The sequence below is a fragment of the Scatophagus argus genome, chromosome 11, assembly GCF_020382885.2.
Source record: "Scatophagus argus isolate fScaArg1 chromosome 11, fScaArg1.pri, whole genome shotgun sequence".
Classification (NCBI taxonomy): domain Eukaryota; kingdom Metazoa; phylum Chordata; class Actinopteri; family Scatophagidae; genus Scatophagus; species Scatophagus argus.
Window position 1 is genome coordinate 7,186,117 of NC_058503.1, and position 14,844 is coordinate 7,200,960.

At 37.8% G+C, this 14,844-nt stretch overlaps 1 protein-coding gene across 1 annotated transcript; it reads left to right on the top strand.

The window, feature by feature from the left end:
- Window positions 1-5,309: 5,309 nt before the first annotated feature.
- si:ch211-184m13.4 (uncharacterized protein LOC798560 homolog) lies at window positions 5,310-7,560 on the top strand. The gene is made up of 3 exons (XM_046403529.1): window positions 5,310-5,652; window positions 5,878-6,392; window positions 6,469-7,560. The coding sequence occupies exons 1-3, from the start codon at window positions 5,310-5,312 to the stop codon at window positions 6,631-6,633; spliced, it is 1,023 nt and encodes a 340-aa protein (XP_046259485.1). The 3' UTR covers window positions 6,634-7,560.
- Window positions 7,561-14,844: the final 7,284 nt, after the last annotated feature.

Genomic DNA, 14,844 nt, shown 5'->3' on the forward strand with positions numbered 1-14,844 from the left:
CACACATTACCTTGAACAACAAATCAGATCAGACAACAGCAGACATCATATTCATATATCTAAAGTGAAACATGAATTAAAAAAGAAAGAAAATACTAAAATTAAAATAAAAACCAGCAGTGAACGAGGCCTAACGTCAGAGCTCAGACCTGGAGGGATTGTTCTACTGCAGATCCTGAAGATGGTGCTGCTTAGCTGCTTTTCTTATCTTTTCAGGTTACTGAAATTATTTTATCAGAAGAAGTAAACACCCAGAACCACACAAAGGACACTTTTACAACACCTCCTGTCAACTGAGTTCAGATCCTGTAATGAAAAAGTCTCCATGCTGCTTCCAAGTCACTAAATCCCCGTAGCTGCTGACTGCTAGCTGTAGCTGACCTCTGATTGACCTATGGGAGTGGGTTAATTGGCACAGGGACAAAAGATGAATCATGCTAAAAACAAAATAATCTACATCTGATAAAGTCAATCAAACTACACAAAGTCATGTGTCTATGTCTGCAATATTTGCTCTTGTTGTCAGTGTGATTGCAACTCACATTTTGTGATTGTGTGATCGTTTGTGTTGATTTTAATTTGAGTACTGTGTTTATTATTCGGTAATCTTCAACTTGGAATACACAGTTATTATGCATGAGTTGATGCTACGTTTGTTCACTGGTCATTAAACACTATCAATGAATTAGAATATAGGATACTAAATATTTTGTTTTGTTACATCAACATTTCACACTAATATTCTGAGCTACTCTTGCTCTATGGATGCTCAGTAGATCGAGTAATAGAGCTTACAACTTACATAAATAACAGATCATTCAGTTTGGGATTTGTCAAGTCAGTGGTTATTAGTTCATAGTATGTCTGAATGTCTGTTTGAGATTGATCATTTCTATGCTTTGCTGTGTTGAGGCAAACCCCTGAATTAATCTTTTCAAATCTCTTCAGACGATCAATTTCAGCGCATTTACGAGTGATTCCATAGAAAGCAAAGTGATATTTTTTATGGCCACTGAACTTACAAATGAGGTGACAGGATTAGTAAAAAGAGCTTTAGCAGCTCTGTTTTTGCTATGCACTCTCTCTTGGTTTTAATGCAGTTTAAATATACATATATATCTTTGGTTTTATGTTGTTTTCAGTACCATATCATTAAAATAATACCATATCTTGGTTTCCAGCAGTGGTGTAACCCTAAATGCGTTCAGAACTGGGCCTTCAAATCTCGGTGTGTGTTGGGCTGCATCATTTTTTTTTTCTTTCATCTGAAGCTACAACAAAGCTTTTTCTGTCACAGTGTTTTTGATTAAATGCCCCTAACCCAGGCACCAACGATCACACCACTAAAAGTCGCTGAACCCACTGAAACATCTGTGAGTGCTTTTGTGAAACTGAGGAGTTTATATACCTTAAGAACTTCTTAAGACTTTGAGCATGATCATGGGGGTGAAATCATGAGCAGGACACCGGGCACAGTGAACTGGTGTGTGTTTTTCACAGCCTGTTACACCAGTGTCAACGCTATGACACGTTATATTAAGAAAGACTCACCATGAATGAAAAGGATTGTAAGCATTCTTTAAGATGCTGTTCATAGACACACAGGATGGCATATAATGATGCTCCTTCACACTCACACAGTCTCAGTCAGTACACTTTTCTCTTCATCTTATTTCTCTCGCACCCAGTAAGGCATGTAGAGTGGAGCAGTATGCTAGTCTCTGTGAAGCAAAGGGTTTAAAAGTGTTGGCTGAAAAAAACAACAAGTAGCTCATCAGCGGTAAAGTTGACAAGCGTGAAGCAAAGTGTGAACAGAGAGTCTTCACGCGAGCGTGGTGGCGGAGCAGGGGACAGGGCCCGAGTGGGTCAGGCGGTGGGGGGAGATGGTGATGATGAGAACAGACACGAGCCACATGAGGCCCCCTGACAATGCAGGAGTCCCCTGCGGTATGTCCAGCAGTCTGCTTATGCACACACACACACACACACACACACACACACAGATGCATAAATGCACACATGCACACAGGCACGCAATTTTAATACTGCAGCACTAAATTTGTTTGAGCATTAAACTACAAAAATGTAACACACAGTTTAAAACTTGAATGAAAAGTATTCAAAACTGGAAATGTTATGCTCGGATTAATTTCATTCATCACTATGAAAGGCACTGTATTAATTTCTATTTCTGATTCTTAATGATTGCACTCCCTCTAGTGGTGATGCGTTTTATCACATTCTGGAAGCCTTTATAGCAACTCTACACACACTTAGTGTTTTTTGCATGTCTGTGAACAACTATGAGTAAAAATCAGCGTTATTAAAAACCCATCGTCCATCATAACACAAAACTACTTTGATTTGACTGCTAAATGGGTAGACAACAGCACAGTGTAGTTGGTTTGATAAACCAGATTTAGATCCAAACAGCATGGGGAAAGTCTTCTACACAATTCATTTTGGCAGTAAAAAACATTCCAAATTTGGTTAGGCACCGTTTGTGGAATCACGCTGGCTATTCCACTCATGCTGTGGACACCAGAAGTCAATCCCATTTTGCCTCACCAACACACCACTGGTCCTCCTCCACCATTAGGGTGCCTTTAAAACGATATGCCTTCTGGGGTGTTCTTTTATGGGCTGCAGTTGCAACACTGACTATTGTATAATTCTCTTCAAATCAGTTTGTTCCCCCTTCTCCCCCTTTTTTAGCCCACCCTTGACTTAACAACCAGAAAAAGGTCACATTTCTGAGAAGTGACTTCCATGCATGTCCCATGCTGGGTCGTCACTTTCAATTCCCTAAGACCTTTCATGTCACACATTCATCAACCCAGGACACTGCAAACATACTACACACTTCTGTGTGCTACATTTTCATGGTGCAGATATGATATATAAAATAAAATACTCTTAAACAAAATGTAATATATTCTAAGCAGTCCTTCTGACTGGATTACAATCAGGAATTAGGTGTATCAGGAGGCATTGTAGTGGTTTTGTTAGAAACTGAAACCATTTCTGAATATGCACAGATACATGTTATGTATTACCTCTGAGGTGAATAGAGTACTAAAAGGTACTGATGCGGCTCTTTCATGACATTCATAGTTAAAATGGATTTACATTTCTTAGTTTGGGAAATGAAAATACATGAGCAGAAGTGATCATCTTTTCATGTCTTCTCATCTCCTGCGCTTCTGCAGTGTTTAACACCCAGAGACCCTCAGGACACCTAGTGAGCACTCAACAGACGACTGTCTTTTCCTTTTGCAGCACAGCATTCAGATGATACGAGATGTTTAACTCTGAGCAGAAAATTAATGGAGTGTGAGATGTAGGCTGAAGTGCAGCAGGCTCCTCCCCTGCAGGTGACATTGTCTACATGAAGCTCTCAATGTGACCTAAGTGAGCTGTATTGTAACTGCATTTGACTGGTGACAATTAGTGACCTTTTGCCTATCCAGCAGCCATCCATTTCAATTACACCAACCTGGAAAGCTCTGGTGCGAGTGACATGAGATACTATAGCCAGTGTGCCTCTACTGCACTTCTACTCTTAGTGTGGCCACTGCACTCCGCTGCTAGTCTTACTTTGATAAGAAAGATGAAAGATTGAAGCTTTGGTGTTCTAATTTTGGAGGCACAGTGGTGGAGTGGTTAGCACTGTCACCTCATACCAAGAGGGTTCGAATTCCCCCTCCCCCCGCGACCTTGACGCATAAGCAGTATAGAGAATGAATGAATATTCCAGTTTTCTTTAATATCTTTGAAGGGCTATGTTTAGATGAATTCTTCTGGGCAAATTATCAGGTTTTCTTTGTCAACTACTGGCTATCACTGAAATAACAAATTATTTCGGGAGAATTTGCAAACTGAATCGGTTTTGTTTGCTGAAGTGAAGCTGCTGCATGCTCCCTTTCTCAAACAGAGTGTTGTTGACACATTTTTACCACCATAACCATTCTCAGAATCTAACACCATGTTTTTTTTTTTTTAACAGAGAAAACATTGTTCTCATGTTTTTAAGGGTTGGTGGTGGAGATGTATGCAGATGTGACATTCTTCAAACTGTTAGTGATTCATCCACACATCACAGGATTGTGACGGTTTCGCACACGCACCAGCAATACTTCAGCTTCCTCCTATCTTCCATCAGCTCCACTTCAGGCCTGCCTGCGTTCGCCTCAGCTGCATACGATACAGACAAACCTCAGAGGCAGGAACCTAATATAAAACCTCACACAGTATCACCCCACCATCTAACCTTTCTCAACACTTTGCCCACTGCAAGCAGTGGTGCAACATGTGTGCTGCTAAATCTGTAGCCACCATACATATCACAGATTTTGTCCTGCCATGCGTTACAGTTCTCACACTGAATCTATATTAGCAAGAGTTAGATATTTCTATATGCACGTGCATGTGCTGAACAGCTTTGAAATGGATGCTTCATGCATTTAATAATACAATCAGCACTTGCTTACGCTCTCACCCCCCCCCCCCCCCCCACACACACACACACACATACACACACACACACACACACACACACACACAAACAAGCACTGTTTTGCAATAACCAGAGTGTGAGAAGTGTTCTTCAAAACCATTTCCCTGGTCTGAAGGTGGCAGCACAAATCTCTGGATGTGTGACTCACATCTCTTAGTGGATGTCTGAATACCACCTGAAGCTCAAATAATCAGCTTAAACATGTTAATATGCATGTAAATGTATCAATCAAACTTAATTTGTATAGGAGCTTTCATTGAAGTTAACACAATTCAGTGTCCTTTGCAGGTAATAAGCAATAAAGTATATACAGATGATAAAAGTGAAATAATAAAAACATCATAAAATAGCACAAGACATGTATGAGAACAATACATGTTACTGTTTCATGACATTTTATTTATTTCGTTCACATGCCATAATGTGATTTATAGGGTACTATGAATCACATTGTTTTCAAAATTGTCCACGGTGCACAGTGCTTTAACTGACTGTTGGGGGTCACACTATGGCAAAGTTTGACAGACATATGATGTCAAAAAAGAGAGGTGGGATTTGAACATTGCATGCAACCTTACCAGAAATACCAGAGGTATTTCAAGTATCACAGCTCACTTTACAAACACAGCCACCTGATAGGAGTATAAACAGTGAATGATCCTGGGGACCTTAACTCTTGTTGTGAGTACTCTATGATGATCAGTGGTGTCTTGTTTCTTTTTCATGCATGCAGATTCATTTATGATAATTTGTAATTCTCAGTATGATCTTTTCCTCAAAATGACAGGAGAGGATGGATTTTGAAAATATCACCCTGGACTCAACCAGAGAGAACCAGAGCAGCTGTGATGTGTTTGTCTACCAAAGAGCTGCAGTGGTTCTCTTTCCTATTTTCTACTCTGTGGTTTTCATAATTAGTGCATGTGGCAACAGCTTGGTTCTCTATGTAATATGCCAGAGGAAGCAGAAGATCAACTCCACGTCCATCTATCTGGTCAATCTGGCTGTATCAGATACCCTGTTCACACTGACGTTGCCTGGCAGAATCATTTACTACATCCGCCACTTTGACTGGCCCTTTGGTGATCTTCTCTGTAGACTTACCACACTTCTCTTTTTTGCCAATACTTACGCAGGTAATATTAGTGTTTTTGTTAGCAATACACTACTAAATATATGAGATTATCTTTATTTCCCTATACTCATATGTATCTTAAGATAAAACTTTACTTTTCCACTTTTTATTTTGTGAAAAATGGCAGCATTTACATAGCACAAGAAAACTGCAAAAAAAAAAAAAGAAAAAAGTATGTGTTCAGTACAAACTGTCTCCTGTATATCTATCATTTTTTTTGCACCAGGTATTGGCTTCATGACCTGTATCAGTCTGGACCGATACTTGGCCATGGTGCATCCACATCGGTTGCAGTGTTTGCGGAGTGTGAAGGTGGTTCGCAGGGTCTGCTGCCTGGTCTGGGCTCTGGTATGCCTGCAGATAGCTCCCCTGTTGTTCCGCAGCATGCTGCGTGAGCACCAGGAAAGACAAACCTGTATGGAGTACTTTAACTTTGATGGCTCCCGCGTAACCCCTTATCTCCTGCTTCTGGCCTGTGCCACATCCTTCTGCTGTCCGCTTATCATCATTGTGGGCTGTTACACAAAGATCAACCTGAAACTGCGAGCTGCAGCCAAGCAGAATTCTATAACTGGTCGATCAAGGAGGAATCATAGAGCCAACACCATTATTCTCCTCATCCTAGTTACCTTTCTCATATGCTTCAGTCCTTACCACCTGAACGTGATGCAATTTATGACCAGAAAGATAAATCACCAGTCAACCTGTGAGGAGCTCAGGACCTTTAAGATGTCTTTGCAGGTAGGAAATGCATTTGTTTTTGATTTCAACTGGTTCCCACCAACTTTCCTTATCACAATCTATCTTCTCCATGCAGATTACTGTTTCACTAATGAACTTCAACTGCTGCTTGGACCCAGTCATCTACTTCTTTGCCATTAAGACGTACAAGAAGCGAGTGTTGAGCCTGTTTAAGGACTATCTGTACACTACTGGTGCCTCCTCCAAAATGACAACTGAGAACAGCAGCAGCAACACCTGAAAAAACCACAGCTAAATTTGCAGATGTGTAAACAACAAGTACAGAGAAGATCTAGTTTACTCTGTAAAACACAAACACAAAAGGGATATTTTAGTCTCTCATATGAATGAACAAGTCTTTCACTTAAGCTGTCATGGCAACTTTACATGTATATAAGTGTTTGTCCCCCATCCCCCAACATTTCTGCACCCTCTTTAAGTGTTGAGGACAACATTTGTATAAGAAAACTGTACAAAATGTATTGTTTCATATCTATTAGATTTTCTTATTACCTTTCATATCCTTGCTTTTTCTGTAAACATGTGTGTGACAGAACAGTAGTATCCTACAGTTCCCATTTTCTTTCTTTCATTTTAACCAAAACTAATTTAGGTTAATCAGTGTTTGTGTACTAGGCCAAAGGTTTTTTGTTTCAGTGATAAATAAGCTGAGATTTTGTTCAACTACGTAAAATATGCTGTGGGCAATAATACAGTAGTACAGCAGCTTTCACTTCCTTTGTGTTTTTTCCCCCATGTCATGTGGAAAAAATTTTAATGCGTGTGAGTTAATGTCAGTGGTTTACTATTTGACACCAAAGCTTGTAGTACAGTAGTGTCCTCCAGTTGTGTTTATTCATTTTAACCAAAACAAATTTTAGTTATTCTGTGTTTGTGTATTAGATGGCTCTTTGTTTCAATATTTATGTTTACAAAGTGAAGAAAATTTCCTAACCTTGATAAATAAGCTCAGATTTTTTCCACTATGTAAAAATGTTGTGGTCATTGATGTAGTACTATGGCAACTTTCGCTTCTCTACTCGCCCCAAGTCATTTGGCATGAACTTTCATGTGTGTAAGCCCGTGTAATCAGTTTGTTATTTGACACTGAGGCCTATCATTAGAAAAATCTGGTATGGGTGCTCTTCTGCTTTAAATAAAAAACATTATTTCTATGGTCTCCATGGTACTACGTATTTTACATTGTGCAAGAATATTTGGTATGACAAAATGAGATCATGTCACATATATCTCTGTCACACCCATATCTGCGTTTTGTGTGGGAGTGCATAGATGAATACCATCACCACTTCCTCACCCACCTTTCCTGCTCCCCCTCAGAGGCCTCATTCCTGCCCGGGTACCAGATCTTGTGGTACAGCTGCTGTGTGTTTGTGTGTTTAAGCAGGTGCAGACTGTCTGTTTTTAGTGCAGAGTCCCGTATTTAAATTTAACCTTTAACATTTCCTGCGTTTTTGGAAAAGCTGCCCTAAGGTTTTACAGAAAAAAAGTAATGAGCGCAAAATGAGTCATGAAGGACTAAAACAAGGTTTGAATCATTACTAATATTTGTTCCTGGGGTAAAGATATGGATCCCTGAAAGTCAGCGCATGAGTTTGTAAAAGACAGTTATAAAATACTAGGAGAATAACAATAGCATCCACTAATCAGTGGATGGTAGGTGCTTATGAGATCCAGTAAATAAGGTCTATTAAGCAGTGTTACAAACTGACGATGCATTGTAGTGCAATGTGTTCTTTGTTTAAAAGCAGGTAATTTTTACAAGCATATAATACAAGGAGTGGTCAAGGTTGAAATGGAAAGTGAGATAATCTATAGAAGCAAAGATGTAAATAAGATTAACAACCTAAGATTACATTAAAAGATTATTCTACATAAGTGAAAATATTTAAAGGGAGATAAACAATAGTCCTAATTTTTCAAGTACCCCAAATTCTCCTACTTCTTAAACTAAGCTAAAAGTTTAGTTAAACTATTTAAAATTCCCTCTTAGAAAAGCAATAAAATGCATTAGCACAAAGCTGAAAACAAGGCTGCTCATGAAAAAGATGATGTTGATTTTTTTTTTTTTTTTGTATTAATGTATTTTATGTTTTATTTGCAGTTGGTAAGTAATATAAAGCAAGTTAAATTGTGTACATTGTCATGTGTTTGAACAGTTTGACTCATAGTAGGGCAATTAAAACAAATAAATCTATTATTAACAGAAGAAATATGGTATCATGCATTTCCTGGAGGGAGAGATGATAGTATATGTTCCTTAACCATATCCTTTCCATAACTATATTGTGTTTGCCATAAGCATTACTGTACACAAAATAATGCAAAAACCGTGGCTATGAGCATTAAAAAGATGATGTCACTGAAAGTAGATATTCCCAGAATCACACACTCTCAACATTCGCAAGGAGGTATCCTCCAAACATAGATCAGAACATTCTGATGTGGTTCATTAAGATTGCTGGGAAACAGTAAAACCATCCTTGAATTCATCCAGTCGTGTAGCAGACAAACATTTATGGCACTGAATGCAAGGGAAGGGTTGAGATTAGGGTGATCATTAAAGACAGACATCAAGAACGATGAATTAATGAATAATGCTATTTCACTTTGCCACATTAGAAAAAAACAAGATTGTGTCCTCAAGATGGTATTAGCTACATTTGAAGCACCTTATGGGAATTGTGCAAGTCACAATATTTTCCACAACACATTAATGCAAATGTTCTTCTGTGTGCATCTACGTGTGGTCCCTCTGGGTACTCCGGCTTCCTCCCACAGCCCATAGACATGCAGGTTAGGTTAACAGTTGACTTTGAATTGCCTATAGGTGTTAAGGTTAACCAAAAGACTAGGACCCCAGATAAGTAGATGTTCACAACAGACATAACCAAAGAGAAGACTTTACTTACAAATAACAAACTACATTATTTGCTGAAAAGAGCAGGTGCTTTTTGCAACATTTCCACTTCCTCACATCTTCTCACTCTGTCATCCTCTACCAGCACCTTTTTATCAATGACATTCTGCTGCAAGGTGGTCTTTACATTACCTGCCTCTTCTAGTCCTTTGTGCTGGCACTCATGTTAGCATGTGTAGTAGTCAAAGAATGCTGGAGATGCTGGCTGGGAGCTGCATTATCTGAACTGTTTACCGTAAAATCTTTAAACATATATGGAAGATTGTATACTTTGAGATTAAAATTATGTATATATAATATATATCTATATATATATATTCATTGACTGTGGCATCATAATTAAAAGGTTAAAGTGTAGTATTTATGGGTGATTTAAAAGGGCAGAACATAAAAATAGTATTCATAATTATGTTTTTATTAATGTATATAATCATCTGAAACTACTAGTCAACAAGTGTTTTGTTACCTTAGAATGAGCTTTTTATATCTAGAGAGAAAGCTTGTCTTCTTCCACAGAGTCCACTATCTTGAACTGGCTCTAGGGAAGGCATTTCATGCTACCTACTGAATAGTCCATAGATTTTGCATTGTGTTATCGAATAAGTAAGTCTGCAACATTGAAAAGTGACTGACAGTGATGATGAAGTTAAGCCTCGGTGTGGATGCCAGACTGTAGTAGTTTGGATGTGTTGAATAAAATGAGTTAAAGAAAATGAAGCAAGATAAACTGTTTCCTCTGATGAATATCAGTGCTGTCAGCCCAGTCTGCCAAAGTGAGTAGTTAAACCAAACATGGAAGTGGGTAAACAGTATGATGTTGAGTGCTGTTTCAAAGTTTCCATTTCTTAGTTTTTACATGGCAAAAATAGTCAGAAAAACAATGTGTGGTTGGGGAACATTTCTTTAACTTCCTATTTGACGGTGACAACATTATTACTTATTAAATAAAGTCAGATATGCTGGTGTGGCTTTCTGTGCCAACCATCCATCCATTTTCTATACCACTTTATCTGTCAGGGTTGTGGGGGTGACCCAGACTCGAACCCAGAACCCTCTTGTGCTTACCACTGTACCACCCTGCTGCCCCTTTCTGTGCCACTAGATGCTAATGATCTACATCATAATGAATGTGACAGAGTGCAATGTGTTTTGGGTAAACAGAAGAAAGCTCTGAACATGTTTATACACACAATTCATCTCTTAAAATGCAGACAGTTTATCACAGTAGTAACCAAATGTACAGTCAATTGTACAGTCTGTCCAACTGGCTGACCCACAGAAATCTGCATTTAATATGAAAGACAGTCTGTAATGGCCTCCATTGGCTAACATCTATGCCTAAAAGGTTCACAACCCCAGCACCAAGTGTGTGATTGTGCTTGTTTAAATTGCGGCATCAGTGATGCTGAAAATGCTTTCTTGTACCTCCTCGTGAAAACTAACGTGTATTGGCAGGTGTATGCTGCACTCTGTTGGACAAGCTTTAGTAAATGCATTCACAAAACAAAAATAAATACTAATGCGTTTTGTGTTTGACTTAATCTGTGTTTGCCATTTAAAATCTTCCACAGCACATTTCTTGCAAAGATTGAGAGACAAGCGTGGAGTATAAACTGAAGTTCACACCTCCCAAGTCAACCTGATCGGAAAAGGTTTGACGGCAAATGTTCCCGTGTCCCTATGAGGTATGTACATATCTATATACAGTATATATATGAGACAAAACTGGCTTGAATCCATTTATTTCAACTAGTGTGTCTAAATTGAGAGTTGTTTATGGTAATTTTAAGATATGTTTAAATTACGGTCCTTACTGAATCACACTGTATCACGTTGATGTTTTGTATGTTTCAGTTAATTTTCTACTAACCAGTTACACATTACATTAATACAAGGACTCATTCACCAGGCTATGGGAATATTTTGCGCAATGACAGGATTATCTAATATCAACATGAATCTTTTTCAATGCTCAATGCCAGCAATTTTAGTTGCTCTTAAACCCTACACACTGGGTCTCTAAGAGTTTCTTCAATATCTACAGCAAGGAATGATTCATTTCAGTGAACTTAAACACTTAGATAAAGTGAAACATATTTTCTTTCTTTTCTGACCCTCCTACATTGGTGGTAATTAGGCTGTTGTGCACACTAAAAGTTGTTTGGTTTCCAACAGGAAATAGGCTGTTTCAAGTTTATTAACATTACTGTAGCATTAGCCATGAACTACTGCAACTAATTCTTGAATATATTGTATCTAAAGAATCTGTCTGTCATCTGTCGGTGTATTTTTCTGTTTGATACATCACACTGAAACGCTGTTCAGAATGGCTGTTCATCTGGTCTCATTTCATCCTATCAAAAGAGAGTTAAGGTGTCAATAATTACTGGAATACGATAGATAACATAACTAATTGATAAATCTACCCCAGTATGGGACAAATCTTGTTCATTCATTTGTTTTGAAGGGTTGGGGTTAAGGTGATCATTAAAGACAGACATCAAGAACAGCGAATGAATGAACCACATTATTTCACTTTTCCATACAAGATTGGGTCCTCTTGTCCTCTCCAAATCCTGAAATGACCAGACAGCTATTGCCACAACTTGGTATTAGCTACATTTTAAGCACCTTATGGGAATTGTGCACATCACAATATTTTCCACGACGCATTTATGCAAATGTTCTTCTTTGTGCGTGTACGTGTGGTACCTCTGGGTACACCGGCTTCCTCCCACAACTCAAAAACATGCAGGTTAACTTAACATTTGACTTTGAATTGCCTATAGGTGTTGGTTAACCAAAAGACTAGAACCCCAGATAAGTAGATGTTCACAACAGACATAACCAAAGAGAAGACTTTACTTACAAATAACAAACTCCATACACTGTTTACAAGATTCAAAAAACAAAAGATAAATTTCAAAGTCTTAATTCTTACACAGGGGCTGATAGACAGGTGAGTGCATGTGGTCAACCAACAGATAAGTTCGAATCAAATGGAAGTTTGACAGAACAATCAAGAGAAGGCAGAGAGAGAAGACTGGTCCTTAAATTGTGGCAGTACGTAGTTGAGTAGATTGGCAGATGATACAGGACAGATGCACAGGAGGAAAGATGACTGGAAGACTGACAAGGCTTGTCCAGCTCTGCTTCAGATTGGTCAAGCAGGTAAACAACCAAACTTTCAGGGAAAGGTAGGGGAGGAGCGAAAAACACACAGACCAGAATACACATTCCTAACAGTAGGCATGAATGCGAACGCAAATGCTGGTTTGACTCTATATGTCAGTCACTTTGTTTTGAATTCAACATCTGCTGTTCATAATTGAACATGTTAAAAGTAGGGTCGAGCATTATTATTGCATTAACGCATTGGTTGGTTGGCGCCGATAATTGTTTTGTCGCACGTTATAGGAGTTGTTTTTGTTATAATACTTATTTTTAATTTTATTTCATTTCTATTTTTTGCTCACTTGATCACTAAAAAAATGCATTGATGTGCGATAGAGTGATTGTTGTGTAGGTAGACAGTCTTTGATTGAAGTCTCTATATAATTGCTGATATGCCAACATATGTATGTGTTTTTGTTTTTTGTTTTTTTATGTGGTTGATGAGAGTAAACGGAGTGATTCCCTTTTGTGCTAGTTAGTACTAGTTTTGTAGTTCATTTTTTGGAGAGGATAAACTTAATGTGATTTCCAGTTATGTATAAGAATTATCATTTGAAATAAAATGTGTGGACAACAGTAACACAACATCTGTAGGGCTTTTGTCTGCAGTCCTATTTTCAAGTTGTCTGAAGGAGATTTGCCCACAACAGAGCAGAAGAGGCATTGCTGCCATCCCATGACTTACTGAAGTTACAGCACAAGTCTAAGTGTACCATAAACATGTCATCTTTGACCTATTCTGTTTTCCTTGAACCCACTGTAAGTGATGTGAACCTCACCAGCTGGTGTACTCTTGCCAGGAGAGTGCACTGTTTGTCTGAGAAGAAGTCACTGGTTTCAGATAATAATGTCCTTACATGTAAAGTATTGTACAATGAGGAAATAGGGGGAAAGAGGAAATTTTGGGCTATGTGGTATTTTAATTGTACTCCAGGTTCTATCCTCAAAAATTGTTGCAGGGTTGACTATTTGAAATGATATATTATTTGATAACCAGCCAAATAGAGCTTCACACAATGCAGCAGTAGCACAATATTACAAACTAATCACTAAAAAATGTCTTTTGCTGTAAACGTCACTGCAGACATATGATCTCTGAGACAGCTATTGGGCAGAGTTTTTTTGGGATCATGTATCATGCATTTTTTTGAATTTCAAGTGAAACAATGTGACTATGAAGTTAAACTCATGGAGGACCTCTGTAGGCATATAGGCACTTTGTATAAAAAGGGCTACAATTTCTGAACATTTCATAAAAATTAATATATAACTGAATCCTGTTTTAGTTTAAATCAAATGGAGGCTGCAGTGCAGATCAAGACAAAAATATGTCAGTGTCCTATATAATCTAACCGCACTAACACCAAACCTTACAAAATCATGATGTTTCATTTGGTTAGAAAGTGAAAATTAAGTCAAATATAAAACACAAAAGAGTTATATTCTATAATTTGATGGTTGCAAAAAAAAAAAAAAAAAAAAAAAAAAAAAAAAAATAGAAGCATTAAATGCCACCGGTTAAGCAGTCAGACTTGTTTTCTGTTGCCCAACCAACATGAGTTTTTTTTTTTTTTTTTTTTTTGGAAGAAGAAGAAGTTAGAAGAACAGCCACACAAGTTTCCTGTACAACTTTTGCAATCTTATCTTAACCACACACTAAGAAACAGCAGCCTGTTATCATATTATTTGCATTTTATTGATTTCCATGTAGATAACATAGTTGTACTGTTTATGTTACACTGACTACAATAAGCACCAAACTAAATTTATGAGATATGGTAGAGATAAGTAGTGAGTATAAATTAAAATTACTACCTTAACTTAAAGAACAACACATAGGCATGTGTCCTCTTGGTACCGTACCACAGAAAAAAAGTACTGCTGAGATTTATTCCCCCCAGCCAGCAGTGTCACATAATGATCAAACTTATGCATATAAATATAATATAAATAAGTACTATGGAATCATATTCAAATTAAATATAAAGATAAAATAAATACATGGAACAGCAGTGTAATAGAATAAAGCACCACAGTTACAACTCTTCTGAACTGGTCATTGTTCGGTTCACCTTCTGGACAAACTCATGGCAAGGATTCTGATTCTTAGAGCACCTGTACATTAGAGCATCTGTTGAAGGTTACAACATGGCAGATTAATGTATGTTTCAACAGATACAACTCAAGAGGATATCCTTTTTGAAGTTTCTCTCTCATTACTTCCTTTATTATACACAGGATGTTCTGAATGCTGATCATTATCAAAAGCTCTGAGAAATCTCTAAGTGTCTCACAGTTGTCTTCAGGTTCTGCACAATTATTTTTATAATTGGATTA

Bases quoted from the DNA above. Each gene is read 5' to 3' on its own strand.
- si:ch211-184m13.4 (XM_046403529.1), top strand. From the start codon at position 5,310: ATGGATTTTGAAAATATCACCCTGGACTCAACCAGAGAGAACCAGAGC. The intron at 5,653-5,877 runs GTAATATTAGTG...TTTTTGCACCAG, and splicing joins TTTTGCCAATACTTACGCAG to GTATTGGCTTCATGACCTGT. The intron at 6,393-6,468 runs GTAGGAAATGCA...TTCTCCATGCAG, and splicing joins CCTTTAAGATGTCTTTGCAG to ATTACTGTTTCACTAATGAA.